Source organism: Pollachius pollachius, assembly GCF_949987615.1.
Source record: "Pollachius pollachius genome assembly, chromosome: 3".
Lineage (NCBI taxonomy): Eukaryota > Metazoa > Chordata > Actinopteri > Gadiformes > Gadidae > Pollachius > Pollachius pollachius.
Genome location: NC_136936.1, coordinates 23,180,337 through 23,199,687, shown reverse-complemented (window position 1 = coordinate 23,199,687; position 19,351 = coordinate 23,180,337). Strand labels below are relative to the sequence as shown.

The following is a 19,351-nucleotide window of genomic DNA, read 5'->3' as shown; positions in this document are numbered from 1 at the left end:
GTAAAGGTACAAACGGAGAGTGAAAGCAAATAGAGTAGTGAACAGTGTGGAGGGAGGGAGGGGAGGCCAAAAGGCAAGGGAAGGAAAGGTTTTCTTTCATCTACAAACCCCACTAAGCGAAAGAGAAAAGCCGCAAGGGAGGAGGGAGCGTGAGAGGGGAGGGGTGGCGCGCGTTTTCCCCCCACGAGCACCGACGGCTTCAGTTCAGCGGTGCCGCGCGAAGCGAACCATAGTTGGAGCGCCTTATTCCCGCGCTACCTGAGCGGCAGAGCGCGAGCGAGAACACGGGGTGAAAGGAGACATCGATAGAGAAGGCGGGAAGAAAGCGCTGTCTGCCTTGCAAGAAAAAGAAGATTAAGAGACGGGGCTGATAAAGGATGGAGGATTGGCGGGAACTGCTGAGACACGGACCCCTGGTGACTTAGGATATTTTGAGCGGGCGCACAACACATCGGACAAGCAAAAACAAAACAAGATGCTGTCACTGGGAGAGTGCGCGTAGTTGAGAGTGAGCGCGTGAGTACTCGTGAGTGATGGGGATGTGCATATGCGCCGAGCGCTGCTCCTTGCTACTCGCCAGACAGTTTGACAGTAGTGCGGTGATGCAGAGCGGCTGGAATAGAAACGCGCGGCAGGAATAGAAACAGAGGCAGAGGCAAGGCTGCAAAGGGGTAGTCTGACAGTGCAGGAGCGTTATGTTCGTATGTTCCTGTGAGCGCGTATGACCAAATTAAAAAGAAGTAGGCTACAGACCAGCTGTTTAAGAGTAAATCAGGGTCAGGCGCCCCCCGGAGACAGGGGATTGCTTAGGCAGACCGACGACAGCAACAACATCACATAGTGGTGGAGTGAGACAGAAGTAACCGACAGAACAGGGAACAGGTGTACACCCAGAGAAGGGCCTGTCAGGTTAACACACACACACACACACACAAGAATGTGTGCCTCTTCTACAGAAAACCCTTGAAAGCCAAGTGGTTTGAGTGCAGTCAGGGATGAATGTGTGCGTGCTTGCATGCATGTGGCTGTAGTAAAACAAAAAAACCCACGATGCGCCTCTGAAGATCTTCAGGATACCTCTATCGTCACCGCTCCGCCCCCTGGCCCTCGCTCCACCCCGTCACACAAGGCACCTCACAGAGGGGCCTGGCATCGCTAGCTACCGTGCCGCAAGCAGTGGGGAGTGGGGCTGATTAGTCGAGTGTGGTGAATGCTTCTTGGACCGTCAGCCATGGGAGAATGGACCATCCTGGAGCGCCTCCTAGAGGCCGCTGTGCAGCAGCACTCTACCATGATTGGGAGGTGAGTGCCTCCTCCTCTTCCTCCTCCTCCTCTTTCCCTGCTCCACTCGCCCCTTGGTGGGATATCGTAAACGGTACCGTACCATCATCTTCTTCATCCTCTTCGTCGTCATCATCATCATCATACCTGGTTTATGCATCTCCCAGTCTTGCCACAATGGTATGACTTGGAGATGCGTCGTTAGGAATCTTCCTGCCAGTAGGACTTGTACATGGCATCATGGGACTTTTTGGGCGATGATACTCAGCCGTCTCGAGAGGACTCAAGAGCCTACACCTACTTCAATATAGCGAACCATCTTCCAAAAAAACATTACTTCCAACATAGTTACTAACCTTCCAATGCTACTATGCTCTCAAAATGGCTGTGGTATCGATGTGATGTACAAGCCCTACACAGAACAGACACACCAGTGCTGTCTGCACTAATGCACACGCTCATGTTATCCATGTTTTCATTGGTGTGTTGTTTGCCTTGTTTTATAAGCCTGAGTGCCCAACATGCATTTGTGCATGCATGTAGAGGTGCATGCATCCAATGGGCCCATGTATCCTGCGAATCCTCTGCTGCTTCATAGTAAAGTGATTCCTGGGCGTTGGTGGTGTTGGTGGTGGTCGAGGGGCCTTAGTCTCTGTAATCCCTCTGAGTGACAGCTGTGATGTGGGAGGGTGGGTTTACGCGGCGAAGTCGATCATTCTATTGGGCTTGATGAATGCACAACATTTTAGTATGAGTTTTAGTACCCACACACACACACACACACACACACATTATTTGACACAAGTGCCTTCTATTCATTTGCAGTCCTTTAACACAATTAAAGTCATTAAAGATTTCAGATTGCCCATATTCAAATGGGATTAGATGATTTAAATCCCACATGGGATTTCATTTAAAGTCAAGGATGTGGTCATTACACACGACAATGGGACATCAAAGTACCACTCGCGTTTTTGTGGCCACACTGGTGATTCATACCAAACATGGAGAAGTCCTGTTCCATCCTTCCGTTCTAGTCAACCAGACTGTGGAACGGCAAATTATTCATGAAGTGGTTACAAGGCCAAACAGGCAGGCCATAAAAAAATAGAAAATTGAGTCCAGAAGAAAATGGACAAGTTTCAGTGGCTAAACTGTTTTAGGAGACACCTCAGGTCATGTCTATTGTATATATATATATTTAGTTCTGTGCTTATGTTCCTTTATATTCCAACATATCCATTTCCATTTAGGGCATTTAGCAGAGGCTTTTATCCCAAGCGACTTACAATAAGTACATTTGTCAGAAGAAGGAGAAACAGCACTATATCGCTGTCGGTACAGTAAGGATGTTCATAGAAGCAAGTGCCAAGCACTAACAATCGCTAGGTTACCCCATTCCCCATACACAACAAAGATAGCTAGGATAACATGCTACACAACTAAGTATTTTTTATTGTTTAAGTATTACATATCCATTGCTTTACTCCATACTATTTGTTGCTTGCATTGCATGGCCCTCTGCATTTGGTCATGAATGATGGGTCACAGTAGATGAGCCATGGCCTGACCTCACCATGTCACTAGTCCCCTCACAGGCCAACAGAGGCACACATCTGGACAGCCAGTGAGAGCTTGACCTATGGGAAGTGAAGGAAGAGAAGAGAAACGGAGACAGAGGGAGAGAAAAAGAAAGAAAGAAAGAGAGCTGTACAATTGCAGACGGTGGGAGCATAGAAAGGAGGGGCGTACGAGATGATAAGCAGATGTGAGAGAGACGGAGAGAGAGCGAGAGAGACACACACACAGACAGAGAGAGAGAGAGAGACAGATGCACAGAGAGAGAGAGAGACGGAGAGAGAGCGAGAGAGACACACACACAGAGCGAGAGAGAGAGAGACGGAGAGAGAGCGAGAGAGACACACACACAGACAGAGAGAGAGACAGATGCACAGACAGAGAGAGAGAGAGAGAGAGAGAGACGGAGAGAGAGCGAGAGAGACATACACACAGACAGAGAGCGAGAGAGAGAGATGCACAGAGAGAGAGAGAGAGAGAGAGAGACGGAGAGAGAGCGAGAGAGACATACACACAGACAGAGAGCGAGAGAGAGAGATGCACAGAGAGAGCGAGAGGGACAGACACACAGAGAGAGAGACACGTACACAAACACACACACACACACACACACAGAAAGAGAGAGAGACTCGCAGAGAGAGCGAGTGTTGAAAGAGAAAGGGAGCAAAAGGCAGTTATTCACAGACAAAGGAGCCAACACGTGGCCCCAGACAACGGGGCCCTTGGCTGGGGACCAGGAGTTGCTTCTCCTCACAACTTGTTGCATGTCCCACCTCAGCACCTACATAAATAAACAAACAAAAAAAAATTCAGGTCAGCTATGTGATGGATAAATTAATGGCTGAATGCATGAATAAATGAATGTCTGAATTACTTAAAGTCTGAACGAATAAATTAATTAAAGGCTAAATTCATAAATGAATGAATTAAAGGCTAAAAACATGAATCAATGAATGGCTTAAAGTATAAATTAATTAATGGGTGAATGAATGAATGGCTGAACAAACAAATGAATGAATGGCTGAATGAATGAATAAATGATAGAAATGAAGTGTCGAGTCAGTGTCATTGTCCTTGTCTTTGCGTGCTCTATAGTCTCACACAACAGTGGATGAACTGACAGGCGACAAGCTCAAATCTGGGTGAAAGAGGCGCGTAATTGGCTGACATTGAACACAAACTCAGCTGCACTAGTTACCTTCTCAGAGTCGGAAGCCTGGCTGAAGCATCCTGTCCTGTCCCATCTGACAGCTTCAGCCAATAACTCTGTCAAGAAACAGGAAGAAAGGTGTAACTCATCGCCTCTCAGTTATAGTTTTGGCCCAGACTCTGTGCCGTCTCCCCTCAGATGTTCTGCTGTCACACACTTCGACAGCTGGCTCCCAGATTCAGCACAATCTAAAACTGAGTCCGCCATTCATGGAACGACAACGATCAGGCCATGTTGTGAACAAGGTTTTTTCTCTGGTCTTTAGAATGTAATGGTGCTAATGAATGACGATAGACGTGCTTATTAATCATCACTTGATTAGGTAAGTTCATTTATGCACATCATAGCACTTGGCGGTAGCCCGCACCTCACAGATAGTCATTATGAAAGCCTCTGTTCTACCCAGGTGAATGTGTCGTTCCTCATGCCAATCGTATTTAGAACACCCCAAATTGATGAAAAGAGAATTTATTGATTGATGATTTCAAAATCTCTAGAGTAGAGCGGAATTGCTGCCATGTATTTCGATTCAGAGCTGTTCATACCCATCTAATCGCCATTACCGTTAAAATTAATTCAAACAAATGCAGTTTGGATCTCCCCCATGCCTGAAATGGATTGGTTGGAAGCAGTGGAGGGGTTTATCAATCCCTGAGGCCATGCCCACCATGACACAAACACACACAAACTCTCACACACAAACACACACAAACACACACACACACACACACACACACACACACACACACACACACACACACACACACACACACACACACACACACACACACACAACCACATCACACTTGTTGGTTGTGTGTGTGTGAGTGTGCATGAACCAAAATGCACACTTGTTGGTTGGTGTGTGTGTGTTTGTGTGTGTGTGTGTGTGTGTGTGTGTGTGTTGGCCATGATTTCCCCCTGCCATAACGGGCTGTGTGCCAGGTGTAAATAGACTTCCTCAGGCAGAATCTGATGGACTGCAGAGCTGTCTTCTCCTGTTTGGTATACACACAAAAACGTCTCCAAAGATCCATGAGCACACACCACCAAACGGCTATCATCACACATTGTTCATGCTGTCGGTTGCGCCCTGCTCCCATTGACTGTGGAGTGTCGGGACCTGATTGGTCAGTGAGCATGATAAGCATGCACATACCCACAAACACTTTCCCTTATATTGATTGCCGATAATGGGATAGAAAGCAGAGGTTGATAGAAGACCCATAATGAAATAGTCATTAGGCCGAGCCATTTGCAATCTAAATTGACTCACCTGTCGTTCTGACCGGAATGTTAAGTGAGCATTCAGGACAGAGAATATAGCTGAGTTGTTTACCTGCCACAATCGACCCTTCATAGTAATTATCCTGGTGCTCAAATCACAATAGCTTTTTCTTTCTCCCAATTACTGAAGCAACGCTTTCATAGACCAGGAAAAAAGTATCTCAAGATAGGCTGATGTGTTCCGAGCCATTGGTGGAAGAAACAGTTATTTAAAATGGCTGTGCTAAGGGCAATTACCAACGACGAAAGGCATATAAACAAATTATACATTTTCCTCACTATGCTTGTGGCTCTGCAGCTTTTCCCAGAACTTCTATGACCGACACATAATACTGTGAAGGGTCAGCAGCACCAGCAGTCGTATGAGGAACAGGCTTGTTGTGTAATCACTGTTCATGTTGAAGGGCCCAGGTTATGTTTGGCTCCTCCATAGACACATGCTGTCTGGTGTGGAGATGTGTAGGTGTGTGTCTGTGCTCGTGGCCTCAGCCACCACACACCTACTATGTTTTCAACCAGGGTAATATATCCGCAGCACCAGAGAAGCCTGGGCTCCAGGGGTCTCTGTCAACCACCAGATCTTCATGCTTTGTTTTAAGGGGTCCCCACTCCCCCAGTGACCCCATGTTGACTCGGACCTAATGGGTAGTGTATCGTTTTCTAAACCCAGAAAGACACAAGATAAAGAGTGATAGATTGGATGGAAGCTGTATGTCAGACTTGAGGCGGCCTTTCTCAGTCTTTGTTTGTGGGTTTGTGTGACACACACACTAATTACCCCAAAGCTGGTGATCAGCTTTGGGGTAATTAGTCTGGTTTTAATGATGGACACACCCACAACCACCACACACACGCCAGATAGGATACAAGGGATGGCACATGGTGAGTAAAGTATCAGTGATTAGTGTGTCTGCACATGTTTGCACATGCATGTGTGTGTGTTTGAGAGAGAGCGAGATAGAGAGATAGAGAGATAGAGAGAGTGAGAGTATTAAGAGGTTAGACAGAGAGCAGGAACATCTACCAAAAGTAAAAAATGAAACTATAAGATGAGTGCAAATGATAAAAAAAAAAAAGTGTAGGAATAATGCAAAAACATAAAATTAATCAAATAGGCAATCTGCTTTTAGTGCTACATTAAGATTAAGATCACTCATAGCTGATCTTGTGTGAGGTATGTCTGAGTTTGTTGACCCCTTTCTGCTAGATCACACATCACATATGGGGAGATCAGTTTACTGCAGTATCGTTAATATCCCCATGAAAATGAATCAACAAACCCTCATAATAGACGTGTGTGTGTGTGTGTGTGTGTGTGTGTGTGTGTGTGTGTGTATTAGTGTATGTGTGTGCCTTTTTGTTTGGGACTTTGTGTGTGTATGTGTGTGCCTTTGTGTTTGGGACTTTGTGTGTGTGTGTGGGTGTGTGTCTGTGTGGGTGTGGGTGTGTCTGTATTGGTGTTTATACAAAAGATAATCGTAGTGGATCAACCTCTGTTATCCTTACAAGGTGTTAACTGTGAAGGATTTCCCTGACATCATGGCAGTCCGGCTGGTGATCAGCTTTGGGGTAATTAGTCTGGTTTTAATGATGGACAAACCCACAACCACCACACACACGCCAGATAAGATACAAGGGATGGCACATGGTGAGTAAAGTATCAGTGATTAGTGTGTCTGCACATGTTTGCACATGCATGTGTGTGTGTTTGAGAGAGAGCGAGATAGAGAGATAGAGAGTGTGAGAGTATTAAGAGGTTAGACAGAGAGCAGGAACATCTACCAAAAGTAAAAAATGAAACTATAAGATGAGTGCAAATGATTACAGAAGAGAAGGCTTTGAATAGCAAAGTAGAGAAGGTGGTTCACATTTATAGTGAGGCTGGGGATGGTGTGTGTATGTCAACTATAGAGCAGAATATATACTTGGAGAACCATCATAGCTAGTGTGAAACAGAGAGAGAGAGAGGGAGAGATAAGAAAGAATAGTTAAATATAGGAAGCTTAGTGCTGGGTGGAGGTTAGAGTTTAAACTGATTCATCAGGGGACAGCCTCATGGTGGTGGTGGTGGTGGTGGTGGTGGTGGATATCTGTCAGGGTTAGTCAGCAAGGCTTATCGGAGATTAAGCCAGCGCCCTCTGGAAGAGAGCGGAGGGAATGCCGCAGATAGGCAGACACGCTTAAACGTGTGTGTGTGTGTGTGTGTGTGTGTGTGTGTGTGTGTGTGTGTGTGTGTGTGCATGTGTTGGTTGGGCTCAGTCTTCATTCTTTAGCGCCAGGGACAGACAGCTGACTGCGTCTGTCCTCGGGCGGCCCGACCCATTTCTGTTGTGTCATGTCCCGAGTGGATCAAGGTCAAGTGTTTACTACCTGGGGTAAAGCGACCCTGCTGGGCCAGAGCGAGGGCGTGGTCGGGCGCTGGGAAGCAGCCAGGGGAGATCTACACACGCACGCACACGCGCACACAAACATACGCATACACACAAACACACACACAGGCACACACATACACACAGGCACACACACACACACACACACACGCACACACACAGGCGCAAGCACACACACAGGTGCACAAACACACACACACAGGCGCAAAAAAAACCCACACACACACACAGATGATAGAGCGGGGCTTCCACAAGCCTCTTACACACCTGCACCGACACAAACCCTTCACTTTTTTCAAATGAAATACTCATGTTTGTACTTTTCTACTTTGCTTTATGCGGGCCTGATTCAATAAAGAAAAAATGGTATTGTCAAAGTGTGGGGAGTGTGCGTGTTGAGTGCATCTATATTATTGAATAATAAAATTTTCTGTCTTTTCCTGCTCCATGTTGCACTTAACCAAGCGGTTCCCTGCGAGGGAGATGAGGCTTCATTATCCTTCTGTGGTGATTTTTATGTGTTTCTTTTTCAGACGCTATCAACATCCAAACTCTCACTCTATCTCTCTCTTCCCTTATCGCTCCTCCTCTCTGTATAGCTCCCTCTACCTACCTCTCCCTCCATCTGTCACTCTATTTCTCTATCTCTCTCTCTTTCCTTATCTTTCTCGCTCTCTCTCGCTCTCTCTTTGTTCTCCGACCTTTCTGTCTCTTTCCCTATCTCTCTCTCCCTATCTTTCTCTTTGTTTTTGCCTTGCCTTATCCGACCTCCTCCTCATCTCTTTCTTTGATGATGCTTTATTTATTCATTAGAAACACTATGTGTGTGCGTGTGCGCGTGTGTGTGTGTGGGGTGGGGTTCCAAAATGAACACCTGGCTATGGCGGATACATTTTACAATTTGGCAGTTAAAACAATTTAGGGTTACATATTAAAACATTTGCTTGGCTGGTATATCCACTCCAGTAAAAAGAGAACATTCTGAAAGTTAATTTTGGAGCCTGTGTGTGTGTTTTTTCTGTGTGTTTGTGTGTGTGTGTGTGTGTGTGTGTGTATGTTTGTGTGTAAGAGTTCCAGCATTGTTTAAGATTAGCAGCAAAATGAGAAGGAATTACTTGAGTCAAAAAGTTGACAATGTGCCACTGCTCGTCACATTCTGCCTGCTGCCACAGTCTCTCACACACACACACACACACACACACACACACACACACACACACACCGTATTAGCATAACACGACTGCCACACACCCATATGGTCATCCCAATATTGAAGCTGTTGCGTGGGCAAGTGGGGACGGCGGCTGATATTTATTCAACATAGCGACACACTTGGAGGTACACAAACACATCCACTGTCAAAACAGCCAGATTATATTCCTATAATTTGCTAGACTGCATTTGACAGTATTTTCACACCTCACCACGTAATGCCTCTTTATAAACACATGCGATGATATTGCTAGTGCTTCTGATAAGCTCAGTATCATTCAATCAACATGTGGTGTATGTGCCATACAGTCACATGTTGCAGCTGAAGATCTACGAGGAACACAATTTACCCGGGATGAGGAGGAAGCAGGTATCCCATTCCAGTCCATTATATACCTGTCCCCTCTCGCTGCATGCCTCCACCTTAACCCATGGGATGAACTCTGTGTGTGTGGGATTGGATCCAACAATAGGTTGAAATTCGATTCCCAAGCCATGTCATGTATGCCCCCAGCCCCTTGCCGGCCCAGCCCAGCCCTTCCACAGGGGGGCTTAAGTATGTGTTTGTCAGGGTTTTATTCCTCCTTCCTGCGCTAGCCATGTGCGTCTCTTCCCTTGTGTGTCACGAAGGCTTCCGGCGTGTGCTAGGAAGCCTGTGCCAGGGTGATTTGGGCCAGGGATTTGTGCATGGGAGTTGCAGTTGGGGTGGGGGGGGGGGGGGGGGAATGGGTGGCTAGTTTGCATGGATGCACCGTCCCAAACTCGGGATTGTCGGAAAAGCCCGCAAATCTAATCCCGGATTTCACACATCGTCTCTCTCTCTCTCTCTCTCTCTCTCTCTCTCTCTCTCTCTCTCTCTCTCGTTCTCACTTGCTCTACGCTTCTCTTTCCCACCTGCACAGTCACTTTTTAAATGTTTTGTTACTCCTGCTGCTCTTTCACCTGTTCGCTGTCTCCATGTTTTGACCAAAACAGCACATTCATTCATTCATGGTTCACTATATGATGAACAATGACGTGACCAATACCTATGTTGTGCATTTCTTTGCCATCCAGCTTTTAGATACATCATACGAAAACAAAGCTCATTATACTAATAGGAGCAAAGTAGCAAAATATGTTCATGCACTGCATATGGAGACATGTTCTGGTTTTAATAAAAAATTGTCTTAAGAAACAACTAAATTCACTTTTTTTTTTTACATGACTGGCTTGCGACAAATTCCGATAAATATTCCACTTCTAACAATTTTGCAGCTCACCATTGAAATGACCAAACCCATGTCATAATTTATTAACTACTCATGCTTAGAATAGCATTCAATATTTAGCTTTTAATTGCAATTCCATTCTACTTTACTCACATACAGGCTCATAGAGTGTGTGTCGGTGTATTTGATTGGGTATTGTTTGAATTACAGCACATAACCAAAAGCTTTCAAGACTATCAAGGGGATGACTGGAGTGAGACAATGGTTAAGTTATCAGGAGTTTGTGAAGTTGCATTCCCCATCTTCATAGTTTTTCCAGCAATTCCTCTCCAAATCCGCTCTGCAACAGCTGGCAGTATGTGTGTGTATGTGTATGTGTTTGTGTGTGTGTGTCAGGCATGTGTGTGGATGTGCATGGATCTATGGATGGATCTTGGCACACAGACAATGAGCCGGGGACAATAGAGTTTAAACAGAGACGAGGAGGGATTTAAAATGTATTCATACACTAACCCAAACCAAACCCCAAACGATCAAGAGTAGCATTGAGATTATGTTTCATCTTTCTAAATGAAAGCCTGTTCTTTTAACATTATAAACGCATTACAGTTATACATTACCGTAATACTATTTGTTTCATGCTTATAACTCCGTCTTCACATGAAGACTGAGCACTGATTAAAGAAACAGAGAGCCAAACAAGGTTATGCATCGGGGCAAGAGAGAAGAGGGAGAACATTTCACTACATATCTGACGTGCTTTGTTTGGATTAAATGAGTCAATGCCATTGCCATGCAGTTTATAGCGACTAGCAGCATCACAGATGAAGCAGGATAAGTCCAATGAAACGTAGCATGGAGGCGTACATGTACCAGTTAAAGTAGCAGTAAGTGTAAATACCGGTGCTGAACAGAAAGCCATTAACCTCGACTCCCACATCGCCTCCGCAAATCACGCTAACCACTCTTGTACCAATATGCATGCATCCATTATGACCAAGTATTACTAACAGTATCAGTAATTAAAATGTCAATTTGGATCCGAGAACATGACCACCACATTAATTAATTTAGGACGGTTGACCACATTGGCACTAAGGCGGGGGTCCTAAACCACTTACCTTCCTAATGCTGCTCCACCCCCCCTCTCCTATGTGAGTGTATATGTTTACTATGTCTGCTGGGGAGATGGATTGGAGTGAATGGGTGAAGGAAAGGGGATGGATAGAGTGTGGGTCTGTTTGTTTGTGCTTGCATATATTGTTGCATTAAATTTTAAAACATTGGATATTCGTAAATGCAATGGATCCCCCTCCACACACACACACACACACACACACACACACACACACACACACATACAAGACCCTATCTGACCTTAGGAGGTGTTTTACTGTAATGAAAGCAGAATAATTTCCCGGCTCGCTCTTTTCCCTCATACGCTGGAGCTTCTTTGTTCAACACACTTACGGCCGTCTCCATCTCCCTCCATTTTCTGCCCCGCTCCTGTTGCCGTGGTTACTAGTAAAGGGGGAAGTTGAGTTGGGTGAGTGCATGGGTGTTTTTAAAGTGTGTGTTGTGGGGAAGGGGGAGGGGGGTCAGGGTAAGGGGAAGGAGGAAGGAGAGATGCGAAGGAATCAACATGGCGGGGCTGCTGGGTTCTCTCTCCCTCTGGTTTTATCTCCTCCGCCACATCTTCCATTCCCTCCCAGTCCTCGCTTCTTAGCAACCTCCATCTCACTCTCCCTCTCTCCCACACTCTCTCTCTCCCCCCCCCTCGCTCTCTCTCTTCCCCCCCCTCTCTCTCTGTCTCCATTCCTCTCTCTGTCTCTCTGTCTCTCTCTTTTATTCATCACTGCTAACGCTCCCTTCACTACACTTCGCCTGCTTCCTCTCCTGCTTCCCCTCCTGCTCCTCCTCCTCCTCCTCCTCCTCCTCCTCCTCCTCCTCCCCTGCCTCCATCATGTCCATTCTCCCTCTAATGTAGAAGCGTCATTGACTGGCGCACCGCTCACCAGCATTCCTCTTACTACGAGTGCAGGGCTGCACATGGCTGGCTAGGTAGCAGCCGACCCTAACGGCGGTGTGGCTGTGAGCAGCACGCGGTTATAGTAGCGCTGAGCTACGCTGGACGACACACAGGGTTTCCTGTCCCCGTTGTGATGTCACCCTGCTCTCCGCGGGCTCTTTGTCTATTATTAGCAAGGCTGATCAGGTGCTAGCTCCTCCGCTCTGAGTGGAGCAAATTAGCTCCCGTTGGCTACATGCGATGTCGTCTAGGTGGACACGTAATATATATACATATACATATGTTCTTAGAATCTGAAATACTGCAGTTAAAGTGGGGTTTGTCGTACTGTTGAAGTGGCTGCACTATAGTGAACCAAGTCTCAATCCACCGTCTCAGCTAATGCAGTCTGCGGTCACCGCCATAGAGAGCGATCACCCTCTCTCCCTATCTCTCCTCCCTCTCTATCCTCCCTCTCTCCCCTCCCTCTCTCTCTCCCCCTCTCTCTTTCCTCCCTCTCTCCTCCCTCTCTGTGTTTGTGTGGGCAAATAGAGATTGCCCTCTTGTCAGAGGTAGACCCTGTAATTTTTCTTCACTACGCGGCACTCATATTTTTGTGGAAAAACTACAGAGCAGTTATTGAAGCTTTATAAACGTTGCCCCAGCCCATCAATTTTATGAAAGTCAGTCGTCATGGAGGACAACAAAGAGAGAGGGAGGCGAGGCCGTCCGAGCAGGACGAAAGGGAGAATAGGGAGTTTTGTTGGCATGTTTTTACATAATCGGCATTGCTTGTATCACAACAGACTGTATATTAGTCTGTTTGATGACAACAAAAAGTCTGCTCCTAGCAGAGCTGTTTGCTTGTTTGTGTGTGTGTGTGTGTGTGTGTGTGTGTGTGTGTGTGTGTGTGTGTGTATACACAAGTTTATTCTACATATTTGTATGCGTCTTCGGATGTCTGTTAATGCTTATGGCGAATACATTGTCTTGGGATTTACGGCATAAGCACATTTGGGTGAATGCAATGCAACTAGTGTGTGTGAACTGTGTGTGTGTGTGTGTGTGTGTGTGTGTGTGTGTGTGTTAGTCTGTTACTGTGTGTGCATTTGTTTATGTGTACGATATCCTCTCCCTCCAAAGTAAAAGAAAGAAAAAAAATGAACAACATCATTATCTGAAGGATTATTTATATTTAGAGAGAGAGAGGGGGGGGGGGGTGTAGTTGGAGAGATTGGGGCAGAGATACAGAGAGAGAGAGACAGAGAGAGAGATAGATTGTACAATAATATCTTTAGAGATTAATAGAGACTCATTCTGTGATTCATTCCCTCACCAAAGAGAGAGCAAGAGAGTTGGATGTGTTGGAAAAGCGTGTGTTGTTTAAGCAGTGTAGAGCAGAACTAGGACTGAACTAATTGACAAACAAGGGAAGAAAAGCTGACAGAAAATGTCATGAATTAATGGATGACTGTAGAGGAGAGAAGGAGCAGGGCTTGTGGGACTGTGTGCTAGGGTAATCTAAAGCTATTTGATGGCATTAACAACAACAAAATGCAAGTCTAATGCAGGAATCCTCCCTTGGCCTGGCCACAGATTAGAGAAGGGGGCTTGCGTGCGGAAGCCATTATATAATTCATTCTCCAATCAGATTTCTCTCCATCACTGGTTTTTCTTATTTTCCCTGCTTTCATCCCCCAACCTCTCTCTCTCTCTCTCTCTCTCTCTCTCTCTCTCTCTCTCTCTCTCTCTCTCTCTCTCTCTCTCTCTCTCTCTCTCTCTCTCTCTCCTCTCCCTCTTCCCCTGTCTCTTGCCCCATGGCCCAGCAGGTTGGCACTTCTCTCTTTTAATTTAAGGAGAGACCATCTCAGCCGCTTGGGGGTTTTGGGTAACTTTGTAATCTTTTCATCCTTCACTGGAACTATTACTAACATTTCTTTCCAAAGTCCCCTTTTTTTGTGCCTCTTTTCTTTGGATGTGTATGTGTACGTGTGTGTGTGTGTGTGTGTGTGTGTGTGTGTATTTTTATTTGGGTGTGTGTGCGTTTAGGTTCATGATTATGCAGAGGGTTGTCCGTGACAACCTCTCTATATCTCTATGGTTTTGTGAACTCCTCTGCATCTAAGCTCCTTAATGGAGTCATGACAAGGGCAAAAGCATTTTCATCTGCCGCCCTGGCTCTGCGCCCCCTAACACGTGTCACCTAATCGCAGGTGACCAAAGCACCAGCGATTTTTTCAATTGCGGGTGATTTGTGTGGTGGTGTTCTGGTGAGAGTTGCATTTGAAATGTGAAATTGCAGCCCGTCAGACTCTAGGAAGGATTAGCCGGTGACCTCCGACCCAACATCTGTGACCACACCAGGCTGCCTCTCACACAGCCAGACCCCATCCCAGTGATTGTCTGCTCTCAGCTCAGGTGCAGCAGTTGGCCCTGTGCTAAGGGACATCAGACTGATTTGAAAACCATCAATTGTATGAAATAATATAATTAAAAACAGTTCGGCTTTTTGCATTGTCATCCTGTTGACAATAGGTTTTATCAGCAAACAAGCGAAGCACTTATCTTTCAATGTGTCATTTACGGTATTTCTGGAATTTTATGCTGTCTCCCTCTCGTTGTGATAACAGCGCGTGTGTGTGGATCTGATAGGAAAGCGTTTCTTTCAAGCCAAGGTGACATCTACTTACATCAGCGAAGTGGAGATAGGATAGATGGAGGAGGAAGAGAAGGATGCGTCTTTTTTTAGGTCTCAGTGACCTAACTGCCGTCAATGTCTTTTTTTAAGTTTTGCTCAACAACTTCAGTCGTCACTGTGTTCCTTTTATACAGTCGCCTCTTAAAGAGCAAAAGCATAGCAGTGAAACGATCGTAGGATCTGCCCTCTCCGCTTTCTTTTCAAATGAGAGCTGTCATCGCACATATTGTTTTTTCTATTTGTAGAAATAGATAAAGGCTCCATAAAAGGCCACCATAATGACGAATTATGCACACAGTCTCTGTATATAGTCATCGACAGCTGCAGTCTCGCCATGCGGTATTCAAATGGGTTTAATGGTTCCCAACATAGTTTATGGGTCAGTTTTAGCATGAATGACCATCGTTAGTCATCACTGGGCTCATATTGCCCCCTCTGGATTTGTCTGATGATAAACCGCAAGGTTAATGGATAGCTCAACTTTAATTAAATTATCTGTAGTTATAGTTACCCAGTGAGTAGGTGTTTTACTCTTAACGAGTATCATGGGAGTCCAAGGTTCAATGGATTTTTTATACAGTGTTAAACAAAGTGTAGTTTTAGCAGTAGATCGAGTGCGTTGAGAATAACATAAAAGACCCATCCACATGCACACACAGACACACGGAGCCCTCTACAGTACTTGTTCTAGCTGAGGAATAAAACATTTATAAAGGAGCTAGACGGAGAATAAAGAGAGAGCAAGGCAGGGACAAATGTCCCTGCCTTGCTCTCTCTTTATTCTCCGTCTAGCTCCTTTATAAATGTAGATGCAGCGGGATGGACACAACAGGAAACATGGGTGGTAGGAACACAAGACAAACCACATAGGTTCTGGTGTTTGGGTACATATATTCATGGGTAAAGACCTGAACACAGTTTGAGAGACTGATTTGGAGATGTATTGGTGTTGGTCTACAGCCACATGAATCTCTCTCATGCCACGACCACCCGAGTAGCACCTAAGCTGCAGTCAAGGCCTACCTGCACCTCATCTGTTGCTAGGAACAGAGTTAGAGTGAGAGAGGTAGAGAAGCTTTCAGAGACAGAGAGAGAGAGCAACATAGTGAGTAATTTAGAGTGAGAATAAATGAGAGAGGATAAAACAAATACGTAGATGTAAATATGGTTACCGTTATCACCAGATGAAAGACAATGTTTTTACAGTGTGTCGTTGACTGTTGACGCTGTCTGTGTGTGTGTGTGTGTGTGTGTGTGTGTGTGTGTGTGTGTGTGTGTGTGTGTGTGTGTGCGTGTGTGTGTGTGTGTGCGTGTATGTATGTGTGTGTGTGTGTGTGGGTATGTGTGCAAGTGTAACAGAGGTGTGTTCTGGTTATTCAGAGACACTCATCTGCAGGTTACCATGCTATCCCAGCCAAATGAGGCAGCAGCCTCATGGCTGATGTGTTGCTTCTTCACATTTACAAACACGTATACTCTTACACCCGCATACACACTAGCAGACACAAGCAAACATGCACACGCACACACACACACCACACCCACAGACACACATTTGCATGCACACACACACACAAATACACCTGCATGCACGCACACACACCCACCCACATGTACACACACACGCACAAACACACACACCCACACACATACACTTGCATGCACACACGCACACACACATACACACACACACACACACACACACACACACACACACACACACACACACACACACACACACACTCACATACAGAATGGATGGAAGGATTGTCTGAAAATCCTTGTTGACCTTCGGCCATTAATTCCTAATGACTATTAGTTTAGCTAATGTTCTGCTTTGAGTATTGAGAAAAGCTGTGCGATCTTTTGTGTTGCTTTTCTTACACTTTGATAAATGGTCTTAGAATATCATCATTCTCATCACCATCATCCTTTTCTTCTCATTGTCTCCCTTATGCTTTTACTTTTACAATCGTAGGCTTGAGTTGAGTGAAAAAATGGTAGAAATAGTAGTAGAGTAATTACCAGTAGTAGTACTAGAATAGTGTTATTTTGCAAACCTAAGGTCCTTCGCCCCCTCTCTCCCACTCACTTGGAATCAAACTCAATTAAATCCAAATAAACCCAATTTAATTCAGAATATCTTTATTGCACCGGAAAAAAAAAAAAAAAGGCAACGCCATGTTTAAAAATGAAATCAAAAATATCTGCCTAAACATGTGCGCCTCTCCCTCCCAGGATCCTGCTGACAGTGGTGGTGATCTTCCGCATCCTGATCGTTGCCATCGTGGGCGAGACGGTGTACGAGGACGAGCAGACCATGTTCATCTGCAACACCCTCCAGCCGGGCTGCAACCAGGCCTGCTACGACAAGGCCTTCCCCATCTCCCACATCCGCTACTGGGTGTTCCAGATCATCCTGGTGTGCACGCCCAGCCTCTGCTTCATCACCTACTCGGTGCACCAGTCGGCCAAGCAGCGGGACCGCCGCTACTCCTTCCTCTACCCCATCCTGGAGCGGGATTATGGCGGGCTGGGGGGCGGAGGCGGGGCCGGAGGCGGAGGCGGTGTGGGACGCAAGCTGCGCAACATCAACGGCATCCTGGTGCAGCACGGCGACAGCCTGGGCGGCAAGGAGGAGGCGGACTGCCTGGAGGTGAAGGAGATCCCCAACGCGCCGCGCGGCCTCACACACAGCAAGAACTCCAAGGTGCGGCGGCAGGAGGGCATCTCGCGCTTCTACATCATCCAGGTGGTGTTCCGCAACGCTCTGGAGATCGGCTTCCTGGCGGGCCAGTACTTCCTGTACGGCTTCAGCGTGCCGGGCATCTTCGAGTGTGACCGCTACCCGTGTCTGAAGGAGGTGGAGTGCTACGTGTCACGGCCCACCGAGAAGACGGTGTTCCTGGTGTTCATGTTTGCCGTGAGCGGCCTGTGCGTGGTGCTCAACCTGGCCGAGCTCAACCACCTGGGCTGGAGGAAGATCAAGGCGGCCATCCGAGGCGTGCAGGCACGCAGGAAGTCCATCTGCGAGATCCGGAAGAAGGACATGGCGCACCTGTCCCAGCCGCCCAACCTGGGCCGCACGCAGTCCAGCGAGTCCGCCTACGTCTGAGCGACCACCACCTTTCATCGAGGACAGCGCTCGACCCCAACCACGGGGGGGGAAGGCAGAGGAAGGAGAAGAATGAATGAGTGCAAAGCTAGAGCGAGAGTGAGAGAGAGAGAGAGAGAGAGAGAGAGAGAGAGAGAGAGAGAGAGAGAGAGAGAGATAGAGATAGAGAGAGAGAGTGATCTTTTAATTAGTTATTTCTAAACATTGGAGGAGAGGAAATGGATGGTCCGATACATTTCTTCCACCTTCTCCATGTGGCCGGGATAGGAGACGCAACAAGAATGTAAGACCCAAACGGACGACTATTAGGAGGTTTTGAAACAAGTCAATGAAAATATAGGACCGTATTTTGCCACAGAAGAGAGGGAAAGGAGTACCATTCCAATTGCCACAGATTATTTTTTACCACATTTGATATATTTTCTTTTTTTTGTTCTCCCCTCTCTCCATGCCCTCCCATGTTTTTTGATGGGAGCCTCAAAGGGCCAAAATAAATGCAGGGACGGCGAAGCAAGTGCTGCCTCACTGGGTATAGGGACGAGAGAAGAGAGGCAGAGAGTAGGAGCTTGATTTATCCCATGGTGCGCCTCTTCTCATGCTGGACTCTGTCAGTCCAGTAGCATTGTAGAGAAGGGGGGGGGATGGGAGGGAGAGTGGAAGGGAGGGATTGAGGAAGGGAGGGATGGAGGAAAGGAAGAATGGAGGAAAGGAGGGATGGAGGGAGGAAGGGTGGGAGGGAGGGAGGGAAGGAGGGATGGAGGGAGTCCGTTTTGAGGTGTAGGGGCTAACGGGGTAGGAAGAAGAGCAAGGAACAGGGGAGATGAAGGAACTCGCGAAAGGAACGTAGTTAGGAGCAGCGGAGGAGAGAGGAGACACAGGGGACTCTGGGGGGGGGGGGGAGCGGGCGTTACGTTACGTTATAAAAGAGCTGGATGAGAAGGAGGCAGGGGGGACGGTTTGGAGGGAGAGAGGCTGCTCTTTCTCTTAAGGGACACTTGAGTTAGGCAGGGGTTAGAGAGACCGGCCTCGGATCAGTGTCAGCCTGGTTACAAAATAATGACGGCCCAAACAACGGCACCGTCCAAGGGAGAGAGAGAGACACTGTGGGAGAGTGGAAGAGAGAGAGAAAACATGTTGATGGTCCGTCTCTCGGCAAACGATAATTCTAATACAAACACAGGAAGTACCATAAACACTTCTCCTCTCGCTCCCTGTCGCTCCCATCCCCTCTCTCTCTCTTACTCTCTCTCTCTCTCTCTCTCTCTCTCTCTCTCCCTCTCTCTCAGTCTCTCTCCCTCTTCTCCTACTTCCATCACTGCTTTCCGCTCTGTGCTGTGTACTCTGGGGTTGGCAGCTATGTA

The 19,351-nt window shown here is 46.7% G+C and overlaps 1 protein-coding gene across 1 annotated transcript; it reads left to right on the top strand.

Moving 5' to 3' along the window:
• Nucleotides 1-1,210: 1,210 nt before the first annotated feature.
• On the top strand, nucleotides 1,211-17,990 carry gjd1b (gap junction protein delta 1b; the record flags this gene model as incomplete). The annotated part of the gene is made up of 2 exons (XM_079731201.1): nucleotides 1,211-1,302; nucleotides 17,114-17,990. 2 exons carry the CDS (start codon nucleotides 1,211-1,213, stop codon nucleotides 17,988-17,990), a joined length of 969 nt encoding a protein of 322 aa, XP_079587327.1.
• Nucleotides 17,991-19,351: the final 1,361 nt, after the last annotated feature.